This window comes from Sapajus apella, unplaced genomic scaffold (genome assembly GCF_009761245.1).
Source record: "Sapajus apella isolate SASKATOON/1434 unplaced genomic scaffold, GSC_monkey_1.0 scaffold14, whole genome shotgun sequence".
In the NCBI taxonomy this organism is placed as follows: domain Eukaryota; kingdom Metazoa; phylum Chordata; class Mammalia; order Primates; family Cebidae; genus Sapajus; species Sapajus apella.
Genome location: NW_022436954.1, coordinates 19,332,545 through 19,353,148, shown reverse-complemented (window position 1 = coordinate 19,353,148; position 20,604 = coordinate 19,332,545). Strand labels below are relative to the sequence as shown.

The 20,604-nt window shown below is 49.7% G+C and overlaps 1 protein-coding gene across 1 annotated transcript; it reads left to right on the top strand.

Moving 5' to 3' along the window:
• The first annotated feature begins 229 nt into the window (after positions 1-229).
• CUNH11orf96 (chromosome unknown C11orf96 homolog) lies at positions 230-1,955 on the top strand. The gene has a single exon (XM_032283717.1). It carries the CDS (start codon positions 230-232, stop codon positions 1,334-1,336), a length of 1,107 nt encoding a protein of 368 aa, XP_032139608.1. The 3' UTR covers positions 1,337-1,955.
• Positions 1,956-20,604: the final 18,649 nt, after the last annotated feature.

The window sequence follows — 20,604 nt, the reverse complement described above, 5'->3', positions numbered from 1 at the left end:
GAGGAGGCGAACATAAAGAAGACATCTAGGGAAGGGAAGAACCGGAATGGAATAATCGAAGTGTGTTTGCATTCGTGAGTGCGAGCCGCGGGGTGTGTGTGTGTGTGTGTGTGTGTGTGTGTGTGTATGTGTGTGTGTCTGCCTGCGGAGGAGGGTGGCAAGGATCTAGAGAAGGAGCCTGCCCCTTCCTCCGAGCTCAGCTCTGGGGAGCCGGGCGCTCAGGCTCACCATGCTGCAAAGAGAGCTGGGAGCTGCCTTGCGCCCCGCGCAGAACGGGTGGCAGAATAACCAGCGCCTCGAGTGTGTGCCTCTGGGACCAGGGGGCGGGGGAGCGGGACCTGCGCTCCACGGCCACCTCTGTTGGTGCAGACTTGGGGGTCCCAGAGGGGACAGCGTCCGCCCAGTCCCGGCGATCGAGGGTCCCTGCCCCGGCGCAGCTAGGGCCGGCCGCGTGCTCAGGGGCCGCGGCTTCTTCCGGAACCCCCGCGGGCGGGGCCTGCCTTCCGGAGCCGGGTTGGCGGGGGGGGGGGCGGAGGGCGGCGCCGGGGAAGGGGCAGTTACTTTCCCAGAGTGGCGGGGCGACGTCAGGCGGAAGGGCGCGGGGCGCGCACGCTTTAAATGGCATTCGCTGTCATCCGAGCTCACAGCAGTGTGGGCAGCCGCGGGCTATATAAGCAGCGAGTCGGGCCGCCGCGGGGCAGACGGCGACAGCAGCGGCGGCGAGCGCTTCGGAGCGCGGCGGAACAGCGCGCCGCGAGCCCCGCGCCCCCCGACGGGCCCGCCTGCCCGTCAGCCGTCCCAAGCAGCGCCGGCCCGGGCCCGCGAGGGCCGCCGCCACCCCGCAGCAGATTTGGATCCCCCGCCCGGCGAGCCCCCGGCTGCTGCCTCCCGGGGGGCCCCGGTGCAGCGGCCGCCCCCCGAGAGCCCCGGCGCCCCGCAGCCCGGCCCCGCAGACGCCGGAGGCGCCATGGCCTCCAAGCCCGGCGAGCTGATGGGCATCTGCTCCAGCTACCAGGCGGTGATGCCGCACTTCGTGTGCCTGGCCGACGAGTTCCCGCAGCCCGTGCGGCCCGCCAAGCTGTCTAAAGGCCGGGGCCGGCTGCGGCGGCCGCGCCAGTCTCGCTTCAAGACGCAGCCGGTGACCTTCGACGAGATCCAGGAGGTGGAGGAGGAGGGGGTGTCCCCCATGGAGGAGGAGAAGGCCAAGAAGTCGTTCCTGCAGAGCCTGGAGTGCCTGCGCCGCAGCACGCAGAGCCTGTCGCTGCAGCGGGAGCAGCTCAGCAGCTGCAAACTGAGGAACAGCCTGGACTCCAGCGACTCCGACTCGGCCCTGTGAAGGGTGCCGCCTGCAGGGGGAACGCGCGCGTCCGCCGTCCGCGCGGGGACCGACGTGCTAATCCCGAGAGGGCCCGCATCCTGCCCTCGGGGGACCCCCAAGGACCGGGGACTGCCGCCCCTCGCGCGCTCGGACTTCCGCCCCGCTGCGAACTGGTCGGTGCGCCCCTAGCCGCGCTCGCCCTTGCCCGGGGGCGCCGGGAGCGGGGCCGCTTTCCTTGCCCTTGTAAATGTTTATTTTTTAACTCTTCCCAGTGCGAACTCTGCTGTGAGTGTGTGCGGGAAGGCGCACCCGCGCTGAGTCGGCCGCGGGTTGCCCGAGTCGCCGCTCCACGTCCTTGTCCGAAGGTTTGCAACTCCGATTTTGCACACCGCTCCACCCTGCTCCCCAGCGCACACGCGTTCACACTCACGCCAACACTCTCGCTGAACACTTTTATAATGTTAGGTGCGGCCGTTGGGACTTGGGGCGCAGCGCAGCTGCTGCTGCTGCGGCCGGAGGATTGATATTTATTTTTGCATTGCGATGGCTGAAGGCGTTTATTTAACGATCTTTTTACCTGGATATGTCTGTGAGGCTCCTGAACGGAGACAAATAAAGTCAATATATTTGCACAGTGCATTTCTTCAGGCTCTTGACTTTTTGAACCTTCGGGGCCGAGGCTCACAGACTCGGGGAAGTCGGGGAGGGGGTGGCAGGGGGATGCCGGGCAAGGGAGCCGGGTGTGGAGCGACCTCCACAAGCTTCGGTCGAACGAGGTCGCGCCCCCGGTGCGTGGATCGGTTGCCTGCCTCCCCAAGAGAATCCACCCCGGATCCAGAGCGCTCCTGCCTCCCTGCTCTGTTCCCCATCGCCAGCATCCGGGTTGGAGTGAAGCCGCAGGCGGGGCGGAGGCGGCGCTGAGGATGGGGAGCTGTCTCCTCCGTTCAGTTGACTTCCCCAGGCTGGGGTCAGGGTCCTCACCCCGCATCCGCCGCAGAAGACGCACCACCCTCTGCGCTCACTCCTGGCGGCGGATGGGGAGATGCCGGAGCCAACAATGCGAGATGTCTGGGCGTTGGGACTCGAGAGAGGGCCGGGGGTCAGGTTGGGCTGGTCGAGACTGTGGGTGCGCGCTCGCTGTCGCGGGCAGGTGACCCCCTGACCGCAGCTGACTCAGCGCAGTGCCTGGCGCTCCCGCGCTGCGGGGGAAACCTTGGCCGCTACGTCTCCAGCCCTTCTCCTCTGCGCCCCGCAGGGTTCCTCCAGGAGGGTGAGGCATGTCTTTGGTTAGAGCCTGAAGGGCACCTGGGTACCACGGAGTCCTTCCCTTCTCCTCGCCCCTGCCTTTGTTTACAGATGAGAAAACAAGCCCAGGGTCACAGGGAGAGGAGCGCCCCCGGTCCTCGGGACTCCGGGTGCAGGACTCCTTGCACCGCAGGAGGTTTTCTTTCCAGTGCCCTTCAGCCACTGCCCGAATCCCTGTCTACCTCCTAAATCCTCTGAATTAGCAGTGTGGCCGGGCCACCTGGCCGCAGATGGCCACCAGGGTAACAAGCTACGTTTGGTTGAACAGGGCAGGTCCCCACTCTGAGGCCCTCTCCCAGCCCCTTCGTCCAGGATTACTCCAGGGCTGACCCGCCCTGAGGCGTTTAGGGCTCCTGCTCTTGTTGCAGCGTCTCTGTGCTCTGGCGCCCTCTGGTGGCGGGGCTGGTGTGTGTGTTTGGGGTGGGCAGGAATCTCCTTAGGAGATACCCATTCTCTTAGCTGCGGGCTTAGCTCTGGAGAATAGGACAGCAGAGGAAATGACACAAAGAAACAAAAATAGAACCACAGGGCCGGAGGGGATTTCTTCTCTCGGCTCAGAGAGAGCACAGGCCATGGTCTTGGTGGCTGTGGTATTTGGCCCGTGTCCCAGCCCCTGAGAACACACTGGCCGTGGCAGTCCCAATGACGAGTTCCATTGTGGTGGGGTGTCATGGCAGGAGACCCTTCCTTGCCTGCAAAGGTCTCAGAGATGTGAAGCCACGGTGCGTCTATGCTGTATTCCAGCCAGGGCAGCTACCACCCCTGGACTAGTTTGAGCTCGCCTGGGTGGAAGGAACCTCCTCTGAACCCAGCCTCATTCTCCTCTCTCCAAAGTGACTCCCTGAGGGCAGAGGGGAGGACCCCACATCCCACGCCCCCTCTTGTCTTACCTTTTCAGCAGCAGCTCCTTTTCAGGAGTCAGATGCCCCAAGTGTCTGGAAGACCTCCCAGTGGGCTTCTAGACCCTCAGGCCTGAGATCCTCCCCTCTGCGCAGCCTTCTCCCACGGAAGAACCTCCTTTTCAGCCAGGCAGTGGCTCACGCCTGTAATCCTAGTACTTTGGGAGGCCGAGGCGGGCAGATTGCTTGAGCCCAGGAGTTTGAGACCAGCCTGGGCAACATGGTGAAATCCTATCTCTACAAAAAATACAAAAAATTAGCTGGGCATGGTGGTGCACACAAACAAAAAGAACCTCCTCTAGTTGCCTTCAGCCCCTACCCGAAGGGTCTTCTTGGGCTACCCCAGCCAACAACAGAGGTTACTGTGGGGACCATATCCCATCACTTTGATTCCCTGCTGAGCTGTGGGCAGCCCCAGCACTGAGTAGGTGCTTCTGAAATGTTAGGGTTGAAATGAATAAAGAGCTGGTGAGGAAGGTCCATTCTCGTCTTGCCTATTTCCAGGTTTTTTTGTTTGTTTGTTTTGAAATGAAGTCTCACTTTGTCACTCAGCCTGGAGTGCAGAGACACGATCTCAGCTCACGGCAACCTCTGCCTCCTGGGTTCAAGTGATGCCCCTGCCCCAGCCTCCCAAGTCGCTGAGATCACAGGCACGTGCCACCTCACTCGGCTAATTTTTGTAGTTGCAGTAGAGATCGGTTTTCCCATGCTGGCCAGGCCGCTCTGGAACACCTGACCTCGAGTGATCCGCCTGCCTCAGCCTCCCAAAGTGTTGTGATTACAGGCGTGAGCCACCACACCCAGCCCTGGTTTGTTTTTTAAGTTAGCCTTGTAATTTTTCATTGCCTTAGAAATACTTGTTTGTTATAATACAAAACAAGCCACTCTGACTCCTGCCAGCCAGAGATAAACAAGTTAACATTGAGGACGTGATGCCTGTATGTGCATGTTTATTTTCTTTTACAAAATGAGTTTATATTCTATATGCTATTTTTCAACCTGCTTTTTTAATTAATTGGATTTGCGTTTAATATCAGTATGCATCGATCTACATCATAGCTTTTCATAGTTCTATTGAATAGAATATTCCACATTTAATTAAGTGAATGTGCCACTATTTAGTATAAAAGTGATGTCTTATTTGTCCTAGTTCCTTGGTTTTACCAGAAACTGGCGGTGCTAAGGGTTGATATGGAAAGCAATCTGATAGAAGCCGTGACCCAGAGAGGCAGGGGGCGGGAGTGTGGGATGCTGCAGTATCAGGGGCCTGGAAGGTCATGGCCCCTGGGCCACGTGGGGATTTCTCTCCAGTTCTGAACATCTTTGTCTTGCACCTAGGAAGATGGGCAGACTGGAGGGTAGGGAGCTTGTGTTGGTCCGTTCTGTATTGTTATAAGGGAAGACCTGAGGTGGGTAATTTGTAAAGGAAAGAGGTTTATTTGGCTCACAGTTCTGCAGGCTGTACAAGCATGGCACCAGCATGTTGTTGTGGTGAGGCCTCGAGAAGCTTCCACTCATGATGGCAGGTGGAAGGGGAGCAGGCATGTCACATGGGAAGAGAGGGAACAAGAGGGAGGCCAGGGCTTTTTAAGCAACCAGCTCTCCTGTGAACCATCAGAGTGAGAACTCACATATCACCGTGGGAAGGGCACCAAGCCCTTCATGAGGGATCCACCCTTATGACCCAAACACTTCCGACCAGGCCCCGCCTCCAATATTGGGGTCACATTTCAACATGAGATTCGTAGGGAATCAACATCCACACCATATCAGAGCTCTTACCAGGCGCCTCTGGAACTGCAGGGGCTCAGCTCCTCCCTATGCTCACAGGGACTCCAAGGTGGCACACAGCTCCAAGGAGAGACAGGCTGGGGCCGGCTGGGCTGGGCTGGGCCAAGCCAAATAGAAGAAGAGGGAAGAGTGGGTGAGACATACAATGAAGGAGCAAGAGAGAGCAAGAGTCAGAGAGGTGGAGAGGAATGAGGTCCCTCAGGGAGACAGGGAAACTCAGCAGCACAGAGAGAAGGTAATGGAAAGAGAAAGAGATACAGGGAAATAGGATCAGGAGCCAGAGGATGTCAGATGTGGAGAGACAGAAGAATAAAGGCCACCCTTGGAGATGGAGAGACACTGAGACAGCAAGAGAGAGAGAAAGGAGGGAAGGGGAATAGGGAGAAGTGCCTCTGGATACTGGGGATCAGAGGAGAGAGAAGACAGGAGCCAGGGCGTCTGAGGAGTTGTGGAGCAGGCATGGGCCTGGGTGGGTGGACGTCTGCCCAGCCGGCTGGATTTATAAGCCTGTCCAAGGTGACGCCTGTGTCCTTCCCTCCCTGCCTGGGCCTCAGCCTGCAGTCCGAGCCTGGGTGATGAGTTTTCAAACAGGCTGGAGCCCAGACCAGGCAGCGGTAACAAGTGGCCATCCCAGATCTGGCCGACAGCCAGCTAAACATTTCTCTCTGGCCCTGGGGGAGATGTTTCGCAGAGTTCCTTTTGCTGATTTAAAACTAGCTTGACTTTTGCAGCCCGCTGTGTGCCAGGGCCCCCAAGGGAAGGGCTGTCCATGATCCCAGGAACTGAGGTCAGCTGTGGACTTGGGAGTCCTTCCTCCTGAAGCACATTTGGGGTAGGTCTTAGGCCTTTTGGCCGCTGGAAAAATAGCAGAGGGGATAAAGGCCACCATTCACTGAGCACCTCCGGTCAGCAATCTACTTTCATCCCCGTCAAGTTTCTCAGCCTTTTTACAGGTGAGAAAACTGAGGCTCAGAGGGGTTAAGTTTCTTGACCAATGCTACACAGGTAGTCGGGGTGAGCTAGGTTGCAAACTCAACCTAGCTTTATTTATTTATTTATTTGAGACAGGGTCTCCCTCTGTCACCCAGGCTGGAGTGCAGTGAAGCAATCTTGGCTCACCACAACCTCCGCTTCCCAGGTTCAAGTGATCCTCCCACCTCAGCCTCCCAAGTAGCTAGGACTATAGGCATGCACCACCATAGTAGACTATTTTTCTAATTTTTTGTAGAGATGGGGTCTCCCTAAATGGCCCAGGCTAGCCTTGAACTCCTGAGCTCAAGCAGCCCTCTCACGTCAGCCTCCCGAAGTGCTGAGATTACAGGTGTGAGCTCCTTCTCACTGTAACCAGCTGTGGCACAGCCATGAGACCGGCCTTGGCAGCTCTCCTGCTACAGGGAGTGTAACTGACCAGCAGGCACTCTGGATTTGAATCCATTGCCTTCTTTGGCTGAGGCTGAACCTGTCTAGGGGCTGCTCCCTCCCAACCTGTGCATAGCTGGCGTACTAAGGCAGAATGGTGCTTGGGCGATACGAGATTTCTTTGTTGTGGTCTTTGGTTCAGAGATTCCGTAATGGCTCTGGTGAAGCTGTTTGAGCCTGAGGCGCGTTTTATGGACTAAATTGTGTATTCGTGAAAGGCTGATCAAGGACTCAAAAGAATGCAGCCTTTGTCTCTTATCTACCTGTGACCCGGAAGCCCCCACCTGCGAGTTGTTCCACCTTTCTGGATGGAACCAATGTACATCTTAACATGTTGATTAATGTCTCATGTCTCCCTAAAATGCATAAAACCAACCTGTGCCCGACCACCTTGCACACATATTGTCAGAACCTCCTGAGGCTCTGTCACGGGCATGTCCTTAACCTTGGCAAAGGAAACTTTCTAAATTGATTGAGGCCTGTCTCAGATATTTTGTGTTCACAAGGGCAAGTGGGTCAGGGGCTCCCACATAGACTGTCATCCTTTCAATCTGTCTGTGCTAAAGGCCATATTGAGTCATAAAGGCCATCTGCCCATTCAGCTCCCAGGCCCGTGGTGGAGAGCGCTAGTTTTTCACCAACATTGATTTTCCCTTCCTTCAGGGCACACAGCCAGTGTATACATCCTAGATTCTCTTGTGTGGTCTTAGGATTGTGGGTATACCACTCCCTCCCACCAGTATTCTTTTCTCCTTTGCACAAGGGGGCACAGGGATGTGCCTACAACCCAGCGTGGTGATCAAGCCCACAAGCCCAATGGCCTAAGGGATGCCAGAGAAATAAGATAGAAGGATCCCAGGCCCCTGAATGGTCTTGTGCAGCCAAATAGCTTGTGAGTTGGGGATGATCTCCGTGAACTATCACAGCTGAGGGTGTACACTTCCATCTTCCCGGAGCCACTGAATTATTGCTGGATGTCTCCAGCAGCCTTCCCCTACCACAAATAAACAGAGATTAGTACAATCCTGGCAGTGTGGTGCCGTCTTGACAAAAACCCTAACATGTAACGCGTTGACTTAGTGATTTTCCTGCATGCAGGAAGGGTACACATATTACAGATTGGAAAGCTGAAGACCCTTGTTATCCCTGGGAAAAGCATCTGGTGAAAACCATTTTTATAGCACTTTGGAAAACCAATCCTGAGTCAACCAAACCCATAGCAGTCGGAGAAGTGGTTGGAAAGAACTAGAATATTAATGTGCATTGACTGCTCTTTGTGGCTTTTAGCAAATTATTCCAAGAAATTCAGGAGTGAGAGAAAGTCATAGAGAGAACCTAGAAACCTGGGTGAGTCCTTACAGAGGGAAAAGCCACCTGCCTTTGTAACCCACAGAGTGGAGTTCTGTTGTTGCTTAGCCTGTCTTCAAGGCCACCCATGAAGCCCAGTGAAAGCCCCCGCCCTGGAGCCAGGCTAGATGCCGGCTGTTAACTTCCCACTCCAATCTATTATTTTAGAATAGCCCCAAGATAGCTGGAAATTAAAATGGGCCCCTGGGCCAGAGCAGGAAACAAAGTAATAAAACAGGCTTCAGACCTGTGAAGAGAAGACATCTTTGGATGTGGTTATTGGCACCTTGAACTGTCTGGAAGCACAAAGACCAGAAGCCTTTTAAGTATTTGAGGCAATTTTATTGCCAAGAAAGCCAGGAATAGCAATGAATGATTATGATTGACACCACCCCTGCCCCGCGCCAAGGCAACCCAAAGAAGCCAGATCTTTTTCTTTTTAAATATGTAATATGTCGTATTTAATGTGGAAACTGTAATAGGGGTTTCTATTAAATACATTATAGGGCTGGGTGCAGTGGCTCACACCTGTAATCCCAACATGGGAGGCCCGGATGGGTGCATCACTTGAGGTCAGGAGCTCGAGACCAGCCTGGCCAACATGGTGAAGCGCTGTCTCTACTAAAAATACAAAAATTAGCCAGGCATGGTGGTGCACGCCTGCAATCCCAGCTACTCAGGAGACGGAAGGAGAATCACTTGAATCCTAGAGGTGGAGGTTGCAGTGAGCTGAGATTGTGCCATAGCACTCCAGCCTGGGTGACAGAGTAAGACTCTGCTTCAAAAAAAAAAAAAAAAAGTACATTGTAGATTGCACGTATTTCTTTTATATAGGTATCTTTTTTTTTCTTTCCGACTTTTATTTTTGGTTGAGGATACATGTGCAGGTTTGTTACACCGGTAAATTGAGCGTCTCGGGGGTTTGGTGTACAGATTATGTAGTCACTCAGGTAATCAGCTTAGTGCTCCATCAGTAGTTTTTTTTTTTTTTTAGATGAAGTTTTGCTCTTGTTGCCCAGGCTGGAGAGTAGTGGCGTGATCTCACTATGACCTCCACCTCCTGGGGTCAAGTGATTCTTGTGCCTCAGTCTCCCGAGTACCTGGGATTACAGGCATGTGCCACCATACCCAGCTTATTTTTGTATTTTTAGTAGAGATGGGATTTCACCATGTTGGCTAGGATGGTCTTGATCTCCTGACCTTGTGATCCACTCGCCTCAGCCTCCCAAAGTGCTAGGATTACAGGCGTGAGCCACTGCACCTGTCCCCGATGGGTAGGATTTTTTTATCCTTCCTCTCCTCCCACCCTCCACCCTCAAGTAGTTCCCCCTGTCTGTCATTCCTTTCTTTGTGTTCACGTGCACTCAATGTAGTTCTCGCTTATAAGTGAGAACCTGCAGCATTTGGTTTTCTGTTCCTGTGTCAGTTCACTCAGGATAAGAGGCCAGAGCTTGTAATACTCACTTTGCTGCAGATGTGGCCACACAGGATGATGGGAAAAGGAGGATCTCCTGGAACTGGGTTGGTGGTATTTGCCAACTGAGGAACCTCCTCTGCCAAGTGCGGTCCTCACCGTTGCCGCCCGGACGATCTGCCTGTTGCTATGCACCAGTGGCTGGTGAGTGTTTCCATTGTTTACTTTTCCAGATGGACATTTTTACTGTGGCTTTCCTATTCCTGTCTGTCAGAGGTGTTTGAACCAGAGCAACTCCATCCTGAACAGGGGCTGGGCAACATAAGGCTGAGACCTAGTAGGCTGCATTCCCAGGAGCTCAGGTGTTCTTTGTTATAGGGTGAGCTAGGTCAGCACAAATGCAGGTCACACAGACCTTGCTGATAAAAGGATGCAGTAAAGAAGCCAACCAAAACCCACCGAAACCAAGTTGGTGATGAAAGTGACCTCTGGGCGTCCTCACTGTTCATTATTTGTTAATTATAATGTATTAGCAAGCTAAAAGTCACTCTCCTCAGCGCCATGACAGTTTACAAATGCCATGGCAATGTCAGGAAGTTCACCTATATGGTCTAAAAGGGGAGGAGCCCTCGGCTCTGGGAATCACCCACCCCTTTCCTGGAAAGTTTATGAATGATCCACCCCCTGTTTAGCATATAATCAAAAAATAACCATACAAACCATAGATTGCTCTGCCTATGTTGCAGCCATTCTTTATTCCTTCACTTTAATAAGCTTGCTTTCACTTTATGGACTCATCCCAATATTCTTTCTTGTGAGACATCCAAGAACCCTCTCTTGGGGTCTGGATTGGGACCCCTTTCCAGTAATATGTCTGCAGCTGTACTGCGGTGTGCAAGGTGACTGGGGAAGGGGTAGTGGGAACAGGTGACTTGTCTTGCAGTTTCTAATGTCATGGGACCATGAGGAGCCCCACGTAGCTCTGGAGAGGACTTTCTGTCTCTGATCTCCTGTGCTTTGACCTGTAAGTGTAACTTGACGGGATTGGGGGTTGACTTCCTTGGGGAGGAGTGAGTGTGTTTTGTTATGGGATGAAGTGTCACACTGAAGCAGCCTCATTGTCTGGGGTCATACCTGAGGTTTGTTGTCTCACACTGAGGAAATCAAGGATGCACACACAAAGGAGTGAGGTTAAGAGTGGAGGTTTAATAGGCGAAAGAAAAAGAAGAGCTTTCTCCTGCAGAGAGAAGTGTCCTGAGTGTGTTTTCTGGTCTGGGTGAAATGCAGGGGGTTTTATAGATGAGGTTGAGGAGACAGTGTCTGATTTACATAGGGCATGAAAGATTGGTCGGACCAGGTGTGCCATTTGCATAGAGCAAGAAAACCTGGCATCCCTTACCCTAATCTTTCATTACACAGGTGGTTCTCTACCTGGGTGGTGGTGCCATGTTGACTGGGTTTTTTTTTTTTTTTGAGAAGGAGTTTCACTCTTGTTGCCCAGGCTGGAGTACAATGGCGCAACCTTGGCTCACCACAACCTCTGCCTCCCAGGTGCAAGCGATTCTTCTGCCACAGCCTCCTGAGTAGCTGAGATTACAGGTGCCCAGCACCACACCCTGCTAATTTTGTAGCAGAGGCGGAGCTTCTCCATGTTTGTTGGGCTGGTCTTGAACTGCCAACCTCAGGGGATCTGCCCGCCTTGGCCTCGCAAAGTGTTGGGATTACAGGTGTGAGCTATCGCACCCGGCTTGTTTCTGTACTGTACATGTGGTGACAAAGAAAAGGAAAGATGGAGCCTCCATGTGGAACATACCTAGCTTCCAGGTAGCCCTTTTCTATTGGCACAGCTGCCAGCATTCACCCGTGCAAGCTTCCAGCTTGCTTATCTATGTCTGCAGCGTGATTTTTCAGGCTGCTTGTTGTTAGGAAAGAAATGATTTTGGGGGCTGCTTTTTATTAAAAGGGAAATTCTGCTGAAGACTCTGGTTCCCTTAGAAACTGCCTAAATAATTTCTTCCTATCTCCTGTATCAACATGGATATCTGGTAGCGAGTCAGGTGACTGCAGTGAAGACTGCTAATGGCCCACAAAAGTCAATTGTCGGCACCTCCCTTGGCAGAAGGCTAGACTAAATCTCTCAGCCTCCTTCCTTTGCAACGAGCGTTGTTATGGGCTGTCTTAGTCCATTTGTGCTGCTATAACTAAATACCTTAGACTGGTAATTTATAAAGAACGGAAAAGTATTTCTTACCATTCTGGGGTCTAGGAAGTCTAAAGTCAAGGTGGCTGCAGGATTGATGTGACAACTGTGACCACCAGTGGGTTCTTCCCACTGCACGGACGAAACCAATTCAGAGATCACAGCATTGTGATAAAGAGTTTCATTTTTATGAGGCTGACCACACCATGTGGAAGATAGGGTTATTACTGAAACCAATCTCCCTGAAAATCTGGAGTCAAGGGTTTCCTAAGGATAGTTGGGTGGGCCATGGAGTCCACTTCTGTTTGGGGCCACAGGACTGGTGGTGGGCTTCGGTGGTTGTGGGTGGAGGGAAGGCAGGTGGAATTGGTCATCAGAAATGCAAAAACTTGAAAAGACATCTCAAAAGGCCAATCTTAGGTTCTACAATAGTGAAGTTATTTGCAGGAGTAATTGGGGGAGTTGGAAATCTTGTTACCTCCAAAATAATGGCTGATATTTTTTATGTCTACACCTTAGCACGATTCAAGCTCCTCTTCCTCCTAACCTGGTGGGCTTTCATTAGCTTTACAAAGGCAATTTAGATTGGGAAAAGGGCTATTATGATTTAGACTATAAAATAAATGTCTCCCCGGCCGGGTGCGGTGGCTCAAGCCTGTAATCCCAGCACTTTGGGAGGCCCAGGCGGGTGGATCACGAGGTCAAGAGATCGAGACCATCCTGGTCAACATGGTGAAACCCCGTCTCTACTAAAAATACAAAAAACATTAGCTGGGCATGGTGGCGCATGCCTGTAATCCCAGCTATTGAGGAGGTTGAGGCAGGAGAATTGCCTGAACCCAGGAGGCGGAGGTTGCGGTGAGCCGAGATCGCGCCATTGCACTCCAGCCTGGGTAACAAGAGCGAAACTCCGTCTCATAAAGCAAAAAAAAAAAAATGTCTCCCCATATTAGCTTGGCCTACACCCAGGAATGATTGAAGGCGGTCTGGAGGTTAAAGGAAAAACTTCAGCTGAATTAAATTTAAAGGAGTTTAATTGAACGCTGAAAGATTTGTAAATTGATCAGGCGGCCTGCAGAATCACAGAAGATTCAGAAAGACTCCAGCACAGCCACATGGTTGTTAAAAGCAAATGCTTGTTCCTTGGTGCCAAAAAGAAGAACTAGCTAGCACTCAGACAAATAAGTTTTTCAGCAAGGCAATTTTTGCTCCCTGCAGAAAGGGTGCCTCTCAGTAGCCTGATTGTCATAAGAGCACACCAAACAAAGAAAGCAGAGATTTTTATCCCTGGTGCATTAGGTCCTTATTGCTGTGTCCTATCTCCATTGGCTGGAGCTGGACCGCACACTCTAGACTGATCCCAATTGGCTAAAAACTTAAAACTTTCCTAAATAGGCCAACAAACAAACAAAGGAAGGGGGTTGTTTACAGGAAACTAGGGGAATAATAACATTTCCAAATAAGGAAGAGGCATAGGCTGGGCATGTTTGGACATGTCTGAGCAGGCTGTAGGTCAGAACAAATAACTTGGTTAAAGTACAAGGACATAAATGTACTTATTTCCCTACTATATTTAACAGCTACATAGGGCTTAACAAAGAGCTATTAATTAAGAGCAAGGAAGCTTGAAGGAAGTTAGTTTTTTAAAAGAAACCATTATTTCTAACACTTGTTATTTATTCTTTAACAAAAAGGGAAACTTTGAAGAGGAAATTTTAACTTTTCACATGGTGAAAGAAGATTTATAGACAAAAAAAGGAATGATGTACAGAAATTGGAAGTGAAATACAGAAAAAACTGGATTGGTTATAGCTTGGTGTTTGCCTTATTTCAACATGGAACAGCTGGCTACGTTTGGCCAAAACTCATCGATTTGCACAGGTGTGGGCTGCAATTGGTATGTACTTCTACTTTGGCATAGTTCACGATGTACAGAAAAACATTTAGGCCAAACTTAAATAGGTAAGGAGGCAGCTTTAGGCTAAACTTGATTAACAAAGGCAAGATGGGGGTTGGTTAAACCATATTTCTTTCTGTCATAATTTTCTCACTGCTACAATTTTTGTAAAGGTGGTTTCACAACAAAAATGAGTGACTGAGACAGGTGTTTCAATCAGTTGAGGTTTATTGAGCCAGCTTGAGGGCACGCTGGGGGGAAAAATGCAAGCCACAGATGCTTCTGTGGCTGTTTTTTTCCAAAGAGGTTCCCAGGAGGTTTAGCATTTAAACATTTTCCTTAAAAGAGGGGTGGGGTGCAGCAGTGAGGTGAATGGCTACCTACATGTGAGGCTTAAGTTAGTGCCCAGTAAATCTATATTTTTCATAACACAAGGTGAAGGTTTAGAGAAAAATGGGATAGAGACAGCAGAGCATCTCAGGGAAGGTGAAGGAACAATCAATCTTATAAACCAAAAAGTATTTGAGATAGATCTTGATTAATTTAGAGTTTACTGCTGCCAAGGTTAAGGGCCACAGCCCTTGATACGGCCGCAGGAGGACCTGAGAACACGTGCCCAAGGTGGTTGGATTACAGCTTGGTGTTACACACTTTAGGGAGACAGAAGTTACAAGCCAAAACATAAATCACTACATGGAAAGTATCCATTAGTTCAGTCCAGAAAGTCAGGATATAGGTCACAGGTGATTCATAGGTTTCCTGATTGGTAATTGGTAAAAGAGTTACGCTTTGCCTGAAGAGTCTGAAGTCAGCATAAAGAAATGCTTCAGATATCAGAGGTTGTGGAAGCTGAGGTGCTTATGATGTAGATGAATGCTCCAGGTAGCAGGTTTCAGACGGAATAGATGGTAAATGCCTCTTATCAGACCTCAAAAGGTGTCAGACTCTCTAGAAAAGACCTAGGAAGGGAAGGAGATTCTCTACAGAATGCAGATTTCACCAACATCAGACAGCTTTGCAGGCCCTTTCAAAATATGTCAAAGAACTGTATTTTGGAATAAAATGCTTTGATTTCCTTCAGGGTCTGCTCTCAGTCATGTGATTCTATATCAGAGTCAGGTTGGAATTTGGTATCTCATTGCTACAAAGAGTGTTTTGTCAGTTTTATGATCTCTGTTTTCATGTCAATGCTGGTCAGTTGTGCCTAAACTCCAAAGGGAGGGGGTGTAACGAAGCATGTCTGACCCACCCCCCCACTTCCTGTCATGGCCTGAACTAGTTTCTCAGGTTTCTTTGGAAATTCCTTGGTCGGAGGGTGGGGGTGGGGGGGTTCAACTGAAACTGCCTTTGCAAAAATCATAACAGAAAATTATGACAGTAAAGTATATCAGACCTAACTGACCCCACCTTGCTTCTAACCTCTAAACTGTCCTTGTTCATTCCTGGGCATAGGCCGAACTAACTTTGGAAAGGAATTTAGTGTATAGTTTATGTAACAGCCCTTCCCAAAAGACTAAACTGTTCTTGTAAAACAAATGAAAGGCCACCAGCCACCAAGTCAAGATGAGAGGGGCTGGAATTCTAAATTTTACCAGCCATTATTCTGGAGGTCATAAGATTTGCAACTTCCTCAATTACTCTTGAAGGTAACATCACTGTTGTGAACCTAAGATCAGCCTTTTGAGATGTCTTTTCAGGTGTTTGCATTCCTCACAACCAGATGGCCCCACCGGGACCTTCGAACCAGTTCTGCGGCCCCCACCCAGGAACTGACTCAGCAGAAGAGAACAGCTTTGACTCCCTATGATTTCATCCCCAAGCCAACAGATCAGCACTTCCAATTTACTGGCCCCCTACCCACCAAATTATCCTTAGAGACTCTGATCCCTGAGTTTTCAAGGAGACTGATTTGAGTAATAATAAAACTCCAGTCTCCTGCACAACTGGCTCTGCATGAATTACTCTTTCTCTGTTGCAATTCTCCTGTCTTGATAAATTGGCTCTGTCTAGGCAACGGGCAATGTGAACCCCTTGGGCAGTTCCATAGTCTACTGGAGGGCTTACAATTTTACTTTTGGTTTACAATATCATCTTGTCTTTGTTCTGTACCTGGGAGGAAAAGTTGGTGATCGACATAATCAGTGTGGAGTGTTTTGAAAAAGCAGGTTTCTGTTTAGCCCTTAGGGAAGAAAGTCTAAGGCAGTTATCAACCTCCCATCCTGTTATGGCCGTGAACTCAGCTTCCAAGCTTTCTCTGAGATACCCTTAGCCAACAGGGGGATCCCTTCAGTCAGCTGGGGGCTTAGAATTTTATTTTTATTTCTCAAGTGTCTGGTGAGATCTGCTTTCTGCTTCCAAGATGCCGCCTTGTTGCTCCGTCCTTTGGAGGGGATGAACACTGTGTCCTCACATGGCAGAATATAGAAGGGGAGAAAAGGGCCCAAGCTAGTTCCCTCCAGCCCTTGTATAAGGCACTAATCCCCCCATGGGGGTGGAGCCCTCATGACTTAATCAATTTCAAAAGGCCTTATCTCTTAATACCACCACAGTGGGCGTTAAATTTCAATGTGAATCTTGGAGAAGACATAGTCAAACCACAGCATGGGCCTGGGTCCTCCCTAGCAGAATGGTCAAGCAGGCCATGCAAACCACACTGGCGTAGGCCTGCAGACTGTGAGCATGTTGCTCCCATGTGCTCATTCTTGCCAAAAGACAGAACGAACATGGGCATATCCATGGCCTGACTTTGACCAAGCAGGAGGAAATACCTAGAGATCCTCATGGCATTGAGCTCCCTGTGGATATGGAATGTGGCCTCATGATGGACTGCTAGCTACAAGAGAAATTAACTTCTGTCTTCCTTCCAAACCAATGCATTCCTGCTGGGTGTCTTGATTATAGCAGTAGGAATTAGCCTAACTGACGCAAAGCCTTTTCCCTCAATCTACGTCCAACCAGGAGGATGTTCTCTGTCAGCAGTGGGGGATGGGGAGTGATGCAGGTGACACAGGAAGAGTCCTGGGCTGGGACTGGGACGTGCCAGACCTTAGCCCTGGCTCTGCCCTTCCCTTGCTGTGTTGCTTTCAACAAATAATTTCCCCTCTCCTTCCCTGAGGACCCCCTCAGCTTTAAGTTCTGGCAAACTTAGCCTAGAATCCTGGCCCTCAGGGAGGCTCAGGCAGGCAGGCAGGGTTTATAGAGGCCAGGCATTCAGCCTCTGTCATGTATGAATGGGGAAACAGAGGCAGAACTTTCTCTGAGACTGCAGCACCCCCACCTCATTCCTCTTCTTGGACTTGGGAAGAGTCCCAGAAACTCTGGGCTGGACTGTGCTGTGCTGAATGATTCATGCCAGACTCAAAATAACAGCTTGAGCCCCATCCCACAGGAGGGTTGGGACTCCAACCAATGTGCCTCTTTGGGACCGGCTGGCTATTTTTTAGGTAACCCCTGGCCTCCCCCTCTGGTCTTCTGGGGGCAATTCAGAAAGTGCTACCCTCTTCCACCATTGCTCAGGATGTGTGAGACATTCCAGGAGAGGCCGGCACCCAGGAGACTCATCCCTAGACCCGTGTCCCATAACACCCTTCTTATTGTCTGTTGTATGTGTTCTGAGGTTTATCAATTAGCTGTCTTTAGTCTGCCATAGAATGTAACGCCGTAAAAAGTGGCTTAGCCCACTGAACCTGTTTTGGGCCATTCCTTTTTTCCTTATTTATATAGATATTTAAGGCTATGACCAAGCCTTAAATAAGAAGAAAGATTTATATTTCTTTATTTATATAGATATTTAGGGCTATGATGCTATGACTTTTCCTCCAGGTACTTCTTTCATTATATGTGATTTTTACTGCTTTTTGTGTATGTGTGTGTATGAGACAGAGTCTCACTCTGTCACCCAGGCTGGAGTGCAGCGCTGTGATCTTGGCTCACTGCAACCTCTGCCTCCCGAGGCAGGTTCAGGTGATTCTCCTGCCTCAGCCTCCCGAGTAGCTGGGATTACAGGAGACAGACATTACACCTGGCTAATTTTTGTTTTTTAGTAGAGAGGGGTTTCGCCATGTTGGCCAGGCTAGTCTCCAACTCCTGACCTCAAGTGATCCACCCACCTAGGCCTCCCGAGGTACTGGGATTACAGGCATGAGCCACCACATCCGGCCTGTTTTTTAGAGTTTTATAGCAATACTGCAGTTTGTCTTTCCTCTTTGACCCAAAAACTGTTTAAAAGCTAATTGTAATTTTTTCCAAGTGGAGAAATATATTTCTATTCTGACCTAATTTTTTTTTCTTTTTTTCTTTCTTTCCTGTTTTTCTTTTTTTTTTGAGATGGAGTTTTGCTCTTGTTGCCCAGGCTGGAGTGCAGTGGCACTATCTCAGGTCACTGCAACCTCCGTCTCCCGGGTTCAAGTGACTCTCCTGCCTCAGCCTCCCGAGTAGCTGGGATTACAGGTGTGCACCACCACACCTGGCTAATTTTTTGTATTTTTAGTAGAGACAGGATTTCGCCATGCTGGGCAGGCTGGTCTCCAACTCCTGACCTCAGGTGATCTGCCCACCTCGGCCTCCCAAAGTGCTGGATTACAGGCATGAGCCACCGCGCCAGGCCTCTGACCTAGGTTTTAATTTATTTTTCTTTAATTTCATTGTGGCCAGATGTTTTCTATAATAATTTTTATCTTTTTGGGACATGGTCGAGATTATTCTTTTGCAACCTTTGAAAATGTCATGGTCCCATGAAAATGCGGTGTGGTTACTCTTTTCCTATGCCAAATCTGCCCAATAAATTACATTATTAAATATTAATACCCTCTGTATCTGTGACACAGACTGATAGTCACCGCAATCTGCTCTCCTATTTTTCCTGGGGACAAGATTAGACTAAATTTACCAGCCTTTGTTATCAATTAGTAGGCCCATGAGACTCAGTTCTGTCCAATGGAATCTGAGTAAAAATATGTGTGCTATTTCTAAACCTAGGTCTATGACCGTAAAGTTGCCTCTTCTGCATTTCCTACCTTCTTCCTGCCAGCAGCAAACCAGATAGGGTGGAGGTTCAGATCTACCATGCTAATGGGGACACAGCACACAGAGGTGGATGGGACCCACCTGCCTAGAATGCTTACCTCTTTCTACCACGTGAGAAAGAAGGAAACTTCTTCCGTAAGTCATATAGTTTTGTTATCTCTCTCTCTCTCTCTCTGAGGAAAATAGGTTCTGGAGGTAGGGCATATAATGCCTATTCCCACTTCAGCTCTAACAGGAAATATCCTCTCCATGGAGCATACACCAAGTAAATGATTTTGTAACTTTACTTCATCCTCTTCGTTCACGTAGGGCATACTCCAAGTGGAGGGTATTTAAACTCACAAGAACTCTGTAACAGGGCCTCTGAGCCCCTATGCTTGGGCCTGCTCCCACACTGTGGAGGGTACTTTCTTTTTCAATAAATCCTTTCATCCTTTCCTCGCTTTGTTTGTGCATTTTGTCCAATTCTTTGTTCAATATGCCCAGAACCTAGACACCTTCTACCGGACACATCTCTTCCCCTCCCTCCCTCCCTCCCTCCCTCCCTCCCTCCCTCCCTCCTTCTCTGTTATTCTCTCAGAGTCAATGATCTTTACCCTAACAAGCATACTAAGAGTGAGGTGCTGCCATAATGGAAACCTAGTCATCAGGCAGGAGGAAGACACATATTATAGGCTGGAAATCTACAGACTCTTGGCCAAATAATAGGTGAAATTCTCTCCTGCAATAGCTAGAAAGGCAGATCGTGTACCTTTCAGGCTGTAAGTAAAGGAGAAGTTGGGAAGAGCTAAAACGTTAGTGAATATTGGCTGTTCCCTGTTCCTTTTGGGGAGGTATACACAGAAAAGATATGACGTCTGCAGGGACTGGCCAGATTTCAAACAGAGATGAAAGGGAAAGGCAAGTGTCTAGAATGGTAGGGCCTTCTGGAGATTGAAAAAGTCAACTCTTTCTGTAACCCAAACAGCAGATCAAACAGCTGTGGTTCTGAGTCTTTCAGACACTATCCAATTGAACAAAACATCTATCCAAGGGATCCGGCCCCAAGGCAAGGATTAGACTAAGGGCATTGCTTCTCTCTTAAGCCTATTATTCAACATTTCTGAAAATAGCTGTCATTAATGTGAGGGAAAAAAGGCGTGGCTAAACAAGGAAGCAAAGAAATGAAGCCGTCTTGAGAAATATGTAAGAAAATAGCATCCTGGCTCATGAAATGACTGGAAGCAAATAGACTTGAAAGCTAAGAAGTCTTTCTGGGAATTGTTTTTTTCCAGAGAAAGCATAAAAGCCCATAATTGTTTTGGCCTCCCAAATAGGCCTTAGGAAGATGCATTTTCTGACACCCAAGTCATATGAGGATAATAGACAAGGGAGAATTTTCCTGGCAGGGGAAGCTGCTCTGGCTGCCGTGGTTTTACCCGGGGCCGCTCTCTATTGCCTGTGCTGTCTTTCCTGATCAGGAGTATTTATCATGGCCTTCCTTTCCATGTTCCTCCATTGTCTGCTTGGCAGATGAATGGGATGAATGAATTGTCTTCCAGCTTGTAACAAGGAAGCACATCTGAGTCTATGGAGAGGTCTATGCATCAGATACTCAGAGTACAGTAACTGGATGGACGTTGGTTTGTGCCCCATGAAGAAGGGTTGAGAGTGTTCTGTTCACGGTGAAATGAGCACATCTAGCTGTTTAGTGGCTGGAGGAATGGGCTATGACAGAAATTGATAGCGATCCCCTAAAATCTGTTCTCTTCCTTTTTCAAGGCATGAAGCTAGATTACCGACAGCCCAACCAACTCCTTGCCTTTGGGTTTCCCCAGTGACAAATTTTCTCCAATTATATGTGAGTGCAAGTAGGATTTGTCACTCTGGATGCAGGCCCACTATCATGGGCATGCCAGGTCCACAATCTCTTCTCTCTTCTCTCAGGACCAACTTGGATAAGGTAGAAACTTGATTTCTACAGAGCAGATGATACCATGGCCTCAGGAG